Genomic DNA, 13,657 nt, shown 5'->3' with positions numbered 1-13,657 from the left:
GCAGACAAAGAAATATAACTCTTACCATACTTGATACGACGTACCTTGAATGCCAGGCCACTATTTGTGCATCAATCATGCAGTCTTAGCTGATATTCTTCTTCTTTGTCGGTTCTTACTTACTAAAATACTTACTGCCCGTTATGCTGGTTCATTAGACAGCAATTCTGGAGGCCCTGATGAATGCCTCAGGAGGTGGAGGAGATGGATATGAGTGTGTCACCTTATTGTTTTTTTATGGGAATATTGAAGATGCTGGTCTTGTATATATATCGCACTTACTTTCATCACAACAGATGTATGGGGATTTGACGACACTGCAGTGCAAGTCTTGCAGAGCATGCGTTCACCGGATGTGGACATGCTGATCCAGAAATACGCCATACTCTTGGATCCCAAGTCACAACTCCTGCCTCAGAACTCTCAAGGGAAGGTACTACGTTGTTTCTTTTTTGACTTTGCGAAAAGAAACTTTTTTTTGCACCCTCAAATCAGACGTTTATTGTATTGTGTTGTAATTGTATTGTATTGTATTGTATTGTATTGTATTGTATTGTATTGTATTGATGTCATTGCATTGTATTATATTTGATTGCATTGTATTTTATTGGATTGTATTGTATTGCATGACATAGTATGAGTTATTTCTAATATGCTGACTGTTAGCAAATGATAACAGACATGTCAAGAAAAAAGATATCAAGCATGAGCCTTTTAGGCGAATGCTGATATCGTTTGTGAGACATGTCTGTTATCATTTGCTAACAGTCAGCATATTAAAAATAACGGTTTTATTACCGTTTAATTCGACCAAAAGAAATTTCGAAGCGACCCCGCGAATTAGACAGAACAGCCGCAATGGGAACTTGAGCGCTCCTACCTGATTATGCCTGTCACTCAAAGAATTCTCATGACCTGGGTCAGCCAATCAGAGTAACACACCTGACGTAATGAATATTCACAGATCAAATGCGTTTGACACACAACAATCTCACAAGATAAACCATGTTGAACATGCGTTTCGGTTGCTTCGCTTTTTCTTGTTGAACAGAGAGCGACAGGTTTAGAACCGACTCCAGACGGATGGGAAATGACGTAAAGATACATTTGACGTAAAGCGAGTGACACAATTTCACTTGATTTTTCCGAACTTAGATAATTTAAATTTCAAGTGAGCGGGTCGGCATTGCACACTCAGAGGATGGGCGGTGCCTTGCTGTTCCGTAAAGCACCCACCGACAAAACTCGCTTTTCGGTATTTTTTAGATAAAGAGAGTATTATCTGACAGCATTTGAAGTGTCATTCTTTAGAATAAATCACGCTGATATTGTTGACTTAAATTTTTACTTTGTCTTGTTAATTTTTAGCTTGATAAACAAAAAGGGTCCCTGCCTGAACGTTATAACATTTAGAGGGTCACCTGGAATCCGCCCTGATTGGTCAACAATCCATATGGGGCACTGAATTGGTAATAATATTGCATAGTATTACATTGTATTGTATTGTATTGTATTGTATTGTATTACATAGTATTGTATTAGATAGTATTGTATTGTATTGTAATGTATTCTTTCTTGTAGAAGTTGGTTTGGGTCTAATGAGGTAATATGTAGGCAGATCACAAATAACATAACAGAGATGGGGACGTAATATAGGGGTAAGAAATAGCAATAAATCAAAGGAAAAATAATCCGTCAGAGAAAAGTGGGTTGTAATATGGAGGGAGCTGTCAAGTAGAGAGGTCATCAGGGGAGGTACCACTGTATTGTAATAATTTTTTGTGTGGTTTTTTTTGCTTAACGCCCAGCCGACCACGAAGGGCCATATCAGGGCGGTTGTAATAAGGGTGATAAGAGAACACCTGAAACATGCTAAGAGCGTCCCTACGCTGCAGGTGTCCAAGCTTCCATGACAGGTATATTTTGGTGAAGTTGATAGAAGTAAAAGATCACACAGCAAGTTCTTCATTGGGCAGTGTTCTGTCATGGAAGGGTTTTTACAGATTCTATCTTATTGGGATAAAAGAGTAAGCAGAAGAATAAGAAGTGTTGTGTCTTTGTGTGATTGCATGTGCGTGTGTGTGTGTGTATGTGTGTGTGTGTGTGTGTGCATGTGCAAGTGTGTTTGTGTATATGTACGCACGTCTGTTTCCATCAATGTATACATTGCAGACAATGAATTTTACTACCTCACCCTGCCAAAAAATAATGTCTGATTTGGTGTGTGCAGGATAGTGACTCTGTGACGAACCGTGTGGCCGGGTTTGTGTGCAAAGGCGTTCTGTCAGAACACTACAGCTGTGTGACGAGTCTCATCACCATCGGGCGAGAGCACGGTCAGGATACTACCTATGTGGTAAGAACAAGCTCTGTGCATTCTTTTAGATAGTTATGTCACTCTCTGCCACAGTGGTACCTGTAATGACCAGCCCAAAGTGTACCTACTTTGCAGGTGGCCTGTCATGACAGGTACCAGGATAATAGAAAACGGGACAGCAGAAAGTGTCCTTTCATGCGAGGTATCATCTCATTGGAGAGGCTTCAGATAAAACAAATGGTACAGATACCAGATACCAAATTATTTTTTTTAAACTGCAAACTGTGTTCTCTGTTCCCCAAGACTGGAGAGAGAAAGACTGTTGATGTGCATGAGCCTGGGTAAGAATAAACCATCTATATTGTGAGTAAAAAAAAATTTCTGTAACTATAATATCTTTTTGTGCAATAATTCATGACAGAGAATCATTTCACTAATAGGGCATAAAAGGTTACGTGCCTGCTCCTGGCTCAAATGGCATTAAATCCATGCCTCGACATTACATAAGAATGTGAATTGAATTACGCTATGGGGAGTAACCAACACATGTTTGTGATTTCAGCTGAGCGGTGGATGGGACAGAAGGATATGCTTGTGGGACATTGAGGCCTTAATGTAAGTTTTCTTTGTTATGAAAGAGCAAACAAACAAACAAGTAAACAAACAGCGTGCACTGTGATGTTTCTTTGCTATGAAAGAGCAAAAAACAAGCAAGTGAACAAACTGCATGTACTGTTTGTTTCTTACGCAAAAAAAGGAGGAAAACAGTGTTCTCAAGATGTGCTAAAGGAACATTCTGCTCAGCATGGAAGACATGAAGGGACTACCAAACAGACATGTTGATACAGTTATGAGTGGCCATTTGCAGATTTATTGTTCATTTTTTTTGTCACTCCTTGCCTTTTGTGCTTTGCCCTTTGATACAGTCCTTTCTTCACAGAAAATCACAGTAATTAAGTCATTCGAGCTGTTTCATTTCTCTTGGTTCAAAATGCCAATGATTTTAACCTACCTGTTGCTAGTTCTGTTGTGGTCGTTTTTAATTTTATTTTTGTTTCTTTCTTTTTCTGACCCAGCCTGAAGGACGTGTGTCGCACAATTGTATCTTCACCACAGAGTATTGAACTTATGTGCGATGGAATCATCACTGACATGGCTTACTCACCCAAAAAGTGAGAAACGGCTTAGTGTTTGCACATGCCCAGGCATATGTCTGTGTGTGCATGTGTGTGTGTGTGCACATGTGTGTGTGTGCAAGTGTGTGTGTGTGTGTGTTTGTACAAGAGAGCATGTGAAAAATGATTCTTGGTGGTTTAATAGTGCATGTTTTTGCATAAAAACAACAACTCTGAAAGCTTTAAAAAAAACAATCAAGATGTGTACTGTTACTGTTGTTGATTGGCAAGTTTGTTCAATTGTCTCACCGTATTATAATTCATTCTTACAAATGCGTTGCAGCAATGAATTTGCCCACTCCTCGAGCGACAAGATGGTGTACATACGAAAGTTCAACCCCCACGGGAGCCGCCAGACTCTGTTGAACACGCTGCAAGGTCACGAGACAGATGTGACAGCGGTGGAGTGGAGCAAACCCTACAACAAGTGGATTACAGGGTCTGAGGACGGCACTGTTCGCATCTGGGTCAGTCTGCTTTTGGGTGATAGCGGTGGTGTTGGGGATGGGGATGATGATGACGACGACGAGACAATAGATGTATTTAAATTATGACACAATGGTTTTGTTTATGCACCTGCAGACATGCTAGGTGTAGTGTGTACAAACATCATGTTAATCTTTTCAACCAGGTTTATAACCAGGTTTGTCATTCCACCACCTTTAGAGAGACCATATGCTTATGTGCAGAATGGCACAGGGATGAACGATTGTGAACAAGTTCTGACGGTCAACAGAGGGGTGACCTGTCTGTGCATTGACCAGACCATCGGCAGCATTGTGATAGCCATCCAGAACAACATCAGGTGAGATAGGGGGCCTGGTAGCTCAGTTGGTGGAACACTGGACTTGTGATCCTTGGGTCACGGGTTCGAATCCAGGCCGGGACGAACACAGGTCAACTTTATGTGCAGACTCTCAGACGGTATCCATGTTCCACCTCGGTGTCACCACATTGGCACGCAAAAGACAGCGGTGTGGGTGGTTGATTGCTACACCTAAACACACATACACACACACACACACACACCTGAGTAGCGCGACTTTGTTGCTGCTAGCTTTGCACTAGGAGGAATTGACCTGAATTTTCCAGCAATGGGATAAAGTAATTGAAATGGAAATGGATGTGCAGAGAGGTTTATGAGGTAGTTTTAGGTTTGGAAAATGAGTACTTCTGTTGGTTCATTTGTGAGTGAATGAGTTGATGAGTGGGGGAGACATCTGAACCATCTGTTTTGTGTGCTTTCCGTATGTGTTCTGTTAATGGGACAGCATTCATCTGAACCATCTGTTTGTGTGTGCTCTCATCATGTGCCTGTTTATATGACAGCATTTATCTGAACCATCTGTTCTGGTTGTTTCCAGTATGTGTCCTGTTAATAGGACAGCATTTATCCGAACCATTTGTGTGTTTGGTTTCATGATTTGTCCTGTTCATATGACAGCATTCATCTGAATCTGTATGTGCTTTCAGTATGTGTCTCATTAATCGCATGAATAGATCATGGATAATAAAGAGAATAATAGTGACAGTCAAGTTACATTTAACCCTTTTTTTGTTGGAGACAAAATGACATGTCCTTACTGTAACCTTCGATATTTTTATTTTGTAAATATGTTTAGATCCTTTCAGATTTGATGAAAAATCAGTTTGAGTAACAAGATGGGTATGTGCTTTTGTGCAGGGTGTATGAACCGGAGCAATATCGGCTTGTGCAAAGCAACCTGGGACATGTAGACTCTGTGCGCAGCGTCATCCATGTACCAGAGAGAAACCAGGTCAGTTATATCTTACCCTGGGTTCCTGTATCCGTCTTTGTCATTCGCATTATGTCTATGTAACATGCACTTTTATTTCTTCACTGAACATTTCAAAGAGGTTTGGTTTCCCCTAGATTGCTTGAGGAATTAGTACACTATTTTGAACACTGTTTGACGGGCGTAATAGCGTGGTGGTAAGATGTCGGCCTCCTAATCGGGAGGTTGTGAGTTCGAATCCCGGTCGCTGCCGCCTGGTGGGTTAAGAGTGGAGATTTTTCCAATCTCCCAGGTCAACTTATGTGCAGACCTGCTAGCGACTTAATCCCCTTTGTGTGTACACGCAAGCACAAGACCAAGTGCGCACGAAAAAGATCCATGTCAGAGTTCGGTGGGTTATGGAAACACGAAAATACCCAGCATGACTACTCAACGAAAGCGGAGTGAAGCTGACTATGCTCTCAGAGTATAGTTTGGTGAACCCAAATGGGCAAACGAGCTCACATATATAAACCAGAAAAATTCTGGAACGGTGAAGAAGAAGAAGAAGAAGAAGAAGACTGTTTATCTATCTTTTCACTTGTTAGTATGGATCAAGTTCATGATACAGCATCAATCTCCCATATCTTGCAGACAATACTAATCACAGACTCATTATTGCTCGATGCTTACTTCAGTATATGTTGCTCTCCCTTGTCTGTGCTGTCTGTCTGTTGAAAACCTTGAGGACGTCTAAGATTAATCTGAGCTATTCTGTCTTTCAGCTTTGAGTAGGTGATATATTCAAGGGACAGCATTCATCAGAACTATCTGTTTTGTCTGCTTTCAGTATGTGTCAGTATTCATCAGTTTTGTTTGCTTTCAGTATGCGTCCTGTTCATGGGACAGGATTCGTTGCAGATTTCTATTTTTGCTTTCAGTTTATGTCCTGTTCATGGGACCTTATTCATCTAAACCATATGTTCTGTTATCAGTCTATTATCAGTGTGTGTCCTGTTCTTTTGATAGCAGTTATCTAATCCATCTGTTTCTGTGTGCTTTCAGTATGTGTCCTGTTCATACGACAACATTCATCTAAACTATCCGTTTGTGTGTGCTTTCAGTATGTGTTGCGTTAATGAGACAGCATTCATCTGAACTATCCGTTTGTGTGTGCTTTCAGTATGTGTTGCGTTAATGAGACAGCATTCATCTGAACTATCCGTTTGTGTGTGCTTTCAGTCTGTGTTGCGTTAATGCCCGTACGAAATGAACATATATGAACATATAAGAGACATATAAGAAACCTATAAGTTTCTTATAAGAAACATATAAGTTTCATATATGACAAGTAAAAAGCTATGTATGTCAGTTGTAGGAATAGGTTTCTTATAAGTCTCTTATATGAAAAAGACCCCAATTCATATAAGAATCATATATGAATCATATATGAGAACCTGCACTTCCAGAAACCTATAGTTCTCTTATATGTTTCTTATATGAATCTTATATGACTCTTATATGAATCATCACTTAGTTTCTGCATAGGAGAATTCAGGACTTAGAAAAAATATTGGACAATGCTGAATTACTGGCAATACTGGCTTTCATATATGTTTCATATATGAACAGGAAGTGGATGGTTTGCCTTGAGCATTATCTCCCCCTGACTGAACGGCCATCTTTGTGACAGCAGCTCTGTGAGGATGTTTAGCAGAAAATCAGTGAAAGAGCAGGACTAAAATGCAAAGTTCTTACAGAAATAATTGGACTTGATGTATGAATATGTGAAGAGAATGTTTATGTCATGCTGATGTTTGTGGGTGGCTGGCAGCCCAACCAACCCAACAGCTTGACACTGACAGGTTTGTGTTTTTATTTAAAATCCAGAATTTCCCTCCATTATTTGTTTTACTTTACAGTTCTGGTTCTGCATCAGGTGATCAAATCATGTTTACCAGCACTACTTTGGTTCAAGCAACAAGAAACTGTGACAGCTGTGCATATTCAAGAAAATTATTTGCGGCTGTAACTTGTTTGTTGTTTCTTGTTCATAATTTCAAGTTTCAAAGTATTGGATTTGAAGAGGACAATGCATGTCTTACTCCTCTTCTTGTGACCAGTGATTTAGAGATCTGTTTGTTTTTGCCCTCAAAATAAACACAACTTCAGTAAAGATATGTATATATACTGAACCAAAAGGTATTTTGCAGTTGGATTCATTATAATTCAAAGTCAAGACAGTTAAATTGGGTTAAGCAGGTGTTATTTCCCTTGTAAACACAAATGTAGGTCAAGGTCGTGTATCTAGTATGAGACATATAAATATCATATATGAGACATATAAGAATCCTATAAGGGAGATGTAGGTTTCATATAAGATTCTTATAAGTCTCATATATGAACATTTCATATAAGAGACCTATAGCTTTCTTATAAGAGAATATAAGATTCATATAAGAGACCTATATGAGCTCAGGTTAAAGGTTCAATATGATTCATATAAGTTTCTTATAAGAATTTACCTCATTTGCATTTAAAATACCTATAGGCCACATATATGAAATTGTCATACAAGACTCTTATAAGAATCTTATATGAAATTGGGTCCAATTTCTTATAAGAACGTTTCGTACGGGTGAGACAGCATTCATCTAAACTATCCGTTTGTGTGTGCTTTCAGTATGTGTTGCGTTAATGAGACAGCATTCATCTGAACTATCCGTTTGTGTGTGCTTTCAGTATGTGTTGCGTTAATGAGACAGCATTCATCTGAACCATCTGTTTTGTGTGCTTTCCGTATGTGTTCTGTTAATGTGACAGCATTCATCTGAACCATCTGTTTTGTGTGCTTACAGTGTAATGTAGGGTTAATGTGACAGCATTCATCTGAACCATCTGTTTTGTGTGCTTACAGTATAATGTAGGGTTAATGTGACAGCATTCATCTGAACCATCTGTTTTGTGTGCTTACAGTATGTGTCGTGTTAATGGGACAGCATTCATCTAATCCATCTGTTTCTGTGTGCTTTCAGTATGTGTCCTGTTCATAGGACAACATTCATCTAAACTATCCGTTTTGTGTGTGCTTTCAGTATGTGTTGCGTTAATGAGACAGCATTCATCTAAACTATCCGTTTGTGTGTGCTTTCAGTCTGTGTTGCGTTAATGAGACAGCATTCATCTGAACCATCTGTTTTGTGTGCTTACAGTGTAATGTAGGGTTAATGTGACAGCATTCATCTGAACCATCTGTTTTGTGTGCTTACAGTATAATGTAGGGTTAATGTGACAGCATTCATCTGAACCATCTGTTTTGTGTGCTTACAGTATGTGTCGTGTTAATGGGACAGCATTCATCTAATCCATCTGTTTCTGTGTGCTTTCAGTATGTGTCCTGTTCATAGGACAACATTCATCTAAACTATCCGTTTTGTGTGTGCTTTCAGTATGTGTTGCGTTAATGAGACAGCATTCATCTGAACTATCCGTTTGTGTGTGCTTTCAGTATGTGTTGCGTTTATGGGACAGCATTCATCTGAACCATCTGTTTTGTGTGCTTTCCGTATGTGTTCTGTTAATGTGACAGCATTCATCTGAACCATCTGTTTTGTGTGCTTTACGTATTATGTTAATGTGACAGCATTCATCTGAACCATCTGTTCTGTGTGCTTTCTGTATGTGTTCTGTTGATGGGACAGCATTCATCTAAACCATCTGTTTTGTGTGCTTACAGTATGTGTTGTGTTAATGGGACAGCATTCATCTGAACTATCCGTTTTGTGTGCTTTCCGTATGTGTTCTGTTAATGTGACAGCATTCATCTGAACCATCTGTTTTGTGTGCTTTCTGTATGTGTTGTGTTAATGTGACAGCATTCATCTGAACCATCTGTTTTGTGTGCTTTCCGTATGTGTTCTGTTAATGGGACAGCATTCATCTGAACCATCTGTTTTGTGTGCTTTCCGTATGTGTTCTGTTAATGGGACAGCATTCATCTGAACCATCTGTTTGTGTGTGCTTTCATCATGTGCCTGTTCATATGACAGCATTTATCTGAACCATCTGTTCTGGTTGTTTCCAGTATGTGTCCCGTTAATGGGACAGCCTTTATCTGAACCATTTGTGTATGTGGTTTCATGATTTGTCCTGTTCATATGACAGCATTCATCTGAACCTGTATTTGCTTTCAGTATGTGTCTCATTAATGGGACAGTATTTATCTGAACCAACTTTTTGTCTGTATTCTTTATTATATGCCCTGTTCGTATGACAGCATTTATCTCAACCATCTGCTTCTGTGTGCTTCCAGTATGTGTCCTGTTCATCATAGAACAACATTCATTTGAACCATCCGTTTGTGTGTGCTTTCAGTATGTGTCCCGTGTATGGTACAGCATCTATCTGAACCATCTGTTTTGTGAGCTTCCAGTATGTGTCCTGTTCACAGGACAACATTCATTTGAACCATCCGTTTGTGTGTGCTTTCCGTATGTGTCCTGTGTATGGTACAGCTCATCTATCTGAACCATCTGTTTTGCGTGCTTTCAGTATGTGTCTTGTTCATGGGACAACACCATCCGAGCGTGGAATGCCTGGAAGATACCTCGCAACAAGAACGCGGCCAAACCCGAGAAGAAGAACATGCGTGGGAGCATCCTTTCCCAGGACCTTGGTGGCAGCAGGGAAAGCGACATAAGTGGTGCCCGCAGCAGGGAAAGCAACTTAGGTGGTGCCCGCAGATCAAGCAAGCTGCTATCAAAAGGAGGAGAGGAGGAGAAGAAGACAGGACATGGGTCAACAACAGCTTTAGGCAAAATTACAGCGCATTAGGGGGACAGGGGTTGTTAGACTGTGGGGTGAGGCTGTTGTAGTGTATTGACACATTGTGTATGGAGTTACTGTCCTTGGAAGGAGTCACTCTTCTGCGCAAGAGTAACGTGAGAGAATGAGCTGGCTCTAGGAAGGTTTTATGAGTAAAACTTTTCCCTTTTTTTTTTTTCAATTCAAGGTCTGGATAAAATTGTCAGTGACACTTGCGAATCAGTGTCTGCCTTTTTTCCCGGCATATTTTAGTGTGTTTGTTTTTTGACAATTCAGGGTTTGGGTAAAATCATCAGTGATACTTGCCAATGAGCTCAGAAGCTGGGAATAGATGGCAGCAAAGTGTATAGTACTTCTTCTTCTTCTGCGTTCATTGGCTGAAACTCCCGCGTAGACTTGTGTTTTTTGCACGAGTGGGTTTTTACATGTATGACTGCTTTCGGGGGAGTATTAGTACATGTATTGACCTGTGGGAAGTCACGGAAGTGATCTTTCCAAGCTGATATCACTTGGATAGGAGGTTTTGGTTCTAATTGTAACTATAATAGTTTCGGCTGAAAGTTCCTGTAGAGTTCATAATACGTAGATTGCAGCGTTTGGATGAATAAACTCAATGGTCGAGTTCCCAGAAGATTGCAGCAGGGCTGGCTTATTGTCAACTGTACATATTTCATTTCATTTGATTTGATTTACTCTATTATCTAAATGCTGGGAAATTTGGGTCGCTTCCTCCCAGTGTAAAGCTAGCAGCAACAATTAAGAGGCGCGCTACCCTGCAGGTGTATGCGTGTTTAGGTGTAATGAGCCACCTGCACTTATGGCCGAATGACCGAGATCTTTTAAGTGCCACTGTGGTGACACAGGAGTCGGACATGGATACTGTCTCCGAGTCTGCACATAAAGTTGACTCGTGTCCGTCCCTGCCTGGATTGGAACCTGCGACCTTAGGATCACAAGTCCAGTGCTCTACCACCTGAGCTACCCTGCCCCCTCAGTGGTGAGTTTTTCTCAGTGGTGGTTATATCTCATGGTGTTCATATACTCCTGTAGAGTTATAAAACAAGTCGCGTAAGGCAAAATTAGTACATTTAGTCAAGCTGTGGAACTCACAGGATGAAACGGAATGCACTGCATTTTTTCACAATGACCGTAGTCCGCCGCTAGTGCAAAAGGCAGTGAAAGTGAAGAGCCTGTTTAGCGCGGTAGCGGTTGCGCTGTACTGCATAGCACGCTTTACTGTACTTCTCTTTGTTTTAACTTTCTGAGCGTGTTTTTAATCCAAATATATCATATCTATATGTTTTTGGAATCAGGAACCAACAAGGAATAAGATGAAATTGTTTTTAAAACGATTTCGGAAATTTAATTTTAATCATAATTTTTATATTTTTAATTTTCAGAGCTTGTTTTTAATCCGAATATAACACATTTATATGTTTTTGGAATCAGAACATGATGAAGAATAAAATAAAAGTAATTTTGGATCGTTTTATAATTTTTTTTTTTTAATTACAACTTTCAGATTTTTAATGACCAAAGTCATTAATTCATTTTTAAGCCTACATGCTGAAATGCAATACCGAAGTCAGGCCTTCGTCGAAGATTGCTTGGCCAAAATTTCAATCAATTTGATTGAAAAATGAAGGTGTGACAGTGCCGCCTCAACTTTTACGAAAAGCCGAATATGACGTCATAAAAGACATTTATCGAAAAAAAGGAAAAAAATGTCTGGGGATATCATACCCAGGAACTCTTATGTCAAATTTCATAAAGATCGGTCCAGTAGTTTACTCTGAATCGCTCTACACACACACACACGCACACGCACAGACACAGACACACACATACACCACGACCCTCGTCTCGATTCCCCCTCTATGTTAAAACATTTAGTCAAAACTTGACTAAATGTAAAAAAGGTCACATGATGCTTTCCAGAAATTGGTATGGAATATTCGTTACAGTTGCCTTTTTTTCAAGTGTGTGCTCAAGATTGACAGCGGTGCCTAACATGTGTTTAGCACCATGTTTTTACTTATCTTGCTTACACAGAAATTTACAACGGCTTCAGCGTTTGCTACCTGGAGTGGTATCTTGTGTATTGCTTTATTCAGTGCATGTGCACGAGTATGAAACTCTGCAGATGACATTTGTGTTTTGCTGGAATATATTAACCCGGACATTCTACAGACTGGAATAGGAACCTTATATTTCATGGCAGTGTTGGATGAAAATTCAGTGCTGTAGGTACCCTGGTTGTCGGAATGAATCTCAGAAAATAGTCTGTGAGCAGTGTTCACAGCAGGTGGAATATTGCTGTTACTGTATTGGGGAAAAAAATCAGCAGAAAATTCCAATCACAGTAACTTGAGTAAGCAACCACCTTTTGGACTCTTGTTGCATTGTGTATGTATTCAAGTTGATGGTGGATGGTTATAACAAATGCCAGGACTGATCTGGGGCAGTTTACATGGAAGGGAAGATGCTTTTAATGTATGGTACATACCTTTCTGTGTCTTGAAGTCATAACTGTTGAATTATCAAAGCTACGATTCCTTATATTTTACACCAAGTTTTTGAATTTTGTTATTTTAAAATTTAATACATTGTGTCTTGAAGTCGTGACTGTTGAATTATCAAAGTTACGACTGCTTATGTTTTTAACCAAGTTTTTGACTTTTGTTATTTTATGATTTGATACATTGTACATGGTTTTTTTTCTCGCTAGATCTCCACACAATTATCAGCATTGATTTTACACTATACTTCAATTGTTGAAATCTGTGATCAAGAAAACTTAGCAATGAATGGCTGCTGTTTAAATATTAAGCAGTTTATTGATTCATTATATTTCTTCTTCAGTACAGCATTACATTTTGTGCAAATTTATGACTTTTCTATGCAAGAGGACAGCATTGATTTCACTGTGAATTTTAAAATTTATTTGTATATACATGTACATACATATTTATATCTTCATATGGTGTGTGTACATTTATTTATTATGGACCTCAGGTTTTTTTTTAACGATTATGTATGTGGAGACTTGATGAAGCAAATTAAAACAATGTCTTTCAGTGTACAAGTGAGGCACATGCTTTCAGTTAAAACAAATTGGCTGTGGTTAGCATTGTAGTTTTGAGTGTAAATAAATTGTACATATACATCTCGTTTTGTGCAAGCACAAATGGCCATTTCAACGTGAGTAATGCAGTTTCTTTTAGTAATGGTATTTCTCTGTTTTGAGAAAGATGTACCTAACATATTGGTTAGTGTGCACACTCAAGTGATTATCAAGTCAGTCCAGAAAGAAAATATTGGAGAAAAAGGAATGCAGAGGCCCAAAACCTGATCTTTTGTTGTCTGCCTGCAAACTGTCTGGTTTTTATGTACATCACTTTGTTATTGTTTTTGATCAAGGAAATGTGCATGGACACAGCTGATTAAAAGCAGTTTTAAAATGCATATACCAGGAATGTTGTTTTGCATGGAGAGTATGTTTGTTAGTAGAATGCTCAATCCTTGGCAGTAAATGTCTGAAGGTGATTTTACACACACACACACACACATACATACATAACACGAAGGAGCAGAACAGAGAAAGA

General features: G+C 39.3%; 1 protein-coding gene across 1 annotated transcript in view; it reads left to right on the top strand.

The window, feature by feature from the left end:
- The window catches only part of LOC138982178 (uncharacterized WD repeat-containing protein alr3466-like), a 53,849-nt gene extending 40,332 nt beyond the window's left edge, over positions 1 to 13,517 (top strand). Inside the window, exons 14-21 of the mRNA XM_070355409.1 lie at positions 297 to 433; positions 2,231 to 2,356; positions 2,880 to 2,932; positions 3,394 to 3,489; positions 3,776 to 3,959; positions 4,182 to 4,297; positions 5,177 to 5,270; positions 9,780 to 13,517. Coding sequence (XP_070211510.1) covers positions 297 to 433; positions 2,231 to 2,356; positions 2,880 to 2,932; positions 3,394 to 3,489; positions 3,776 to 3,959; positions 4,182 to 4,297; positions 5,177 to 5,270; positions 9,780 to 10,061 — 1,088 coding nt within the window. The 3' untranslated portion in view covers positions 10,062 to 13,517. The remainder of the gene's footprint in view (positions 1 to 296; positions 434 to 2,230; positions 2,357 to 2,879; positions 2,933 to 3,393; positions 3,490 to 3,775; positions 3,960 to 4,181; positions 4,298 to 5,176; positions 5,271 to 9,779) is intronic.
- The last annotated feature ends 140 nt before the right edge of the window (positions 13,518 to 13,657 follow it).

The sequence above is a fragment of the Littorina saxatilis genome, linkage group LG1 (assembly GCF_037325665.1).
Source record: "Littorina saxatilis isolate snail1 linkage group LG1, US_GU_Lsax_2.0, whole genome shotgun sequence".
In the NCBI taxonomy this organism is placed as follows: Eukaryota; Metazoa; Mollusca; class Gastropoda; order Littorinimorpha; family Littorinidae; genus Littorina; species Littorina saxatilis.
This window is presented reverse-complemented; position numbering and strand designations above follow the sequence as displayed.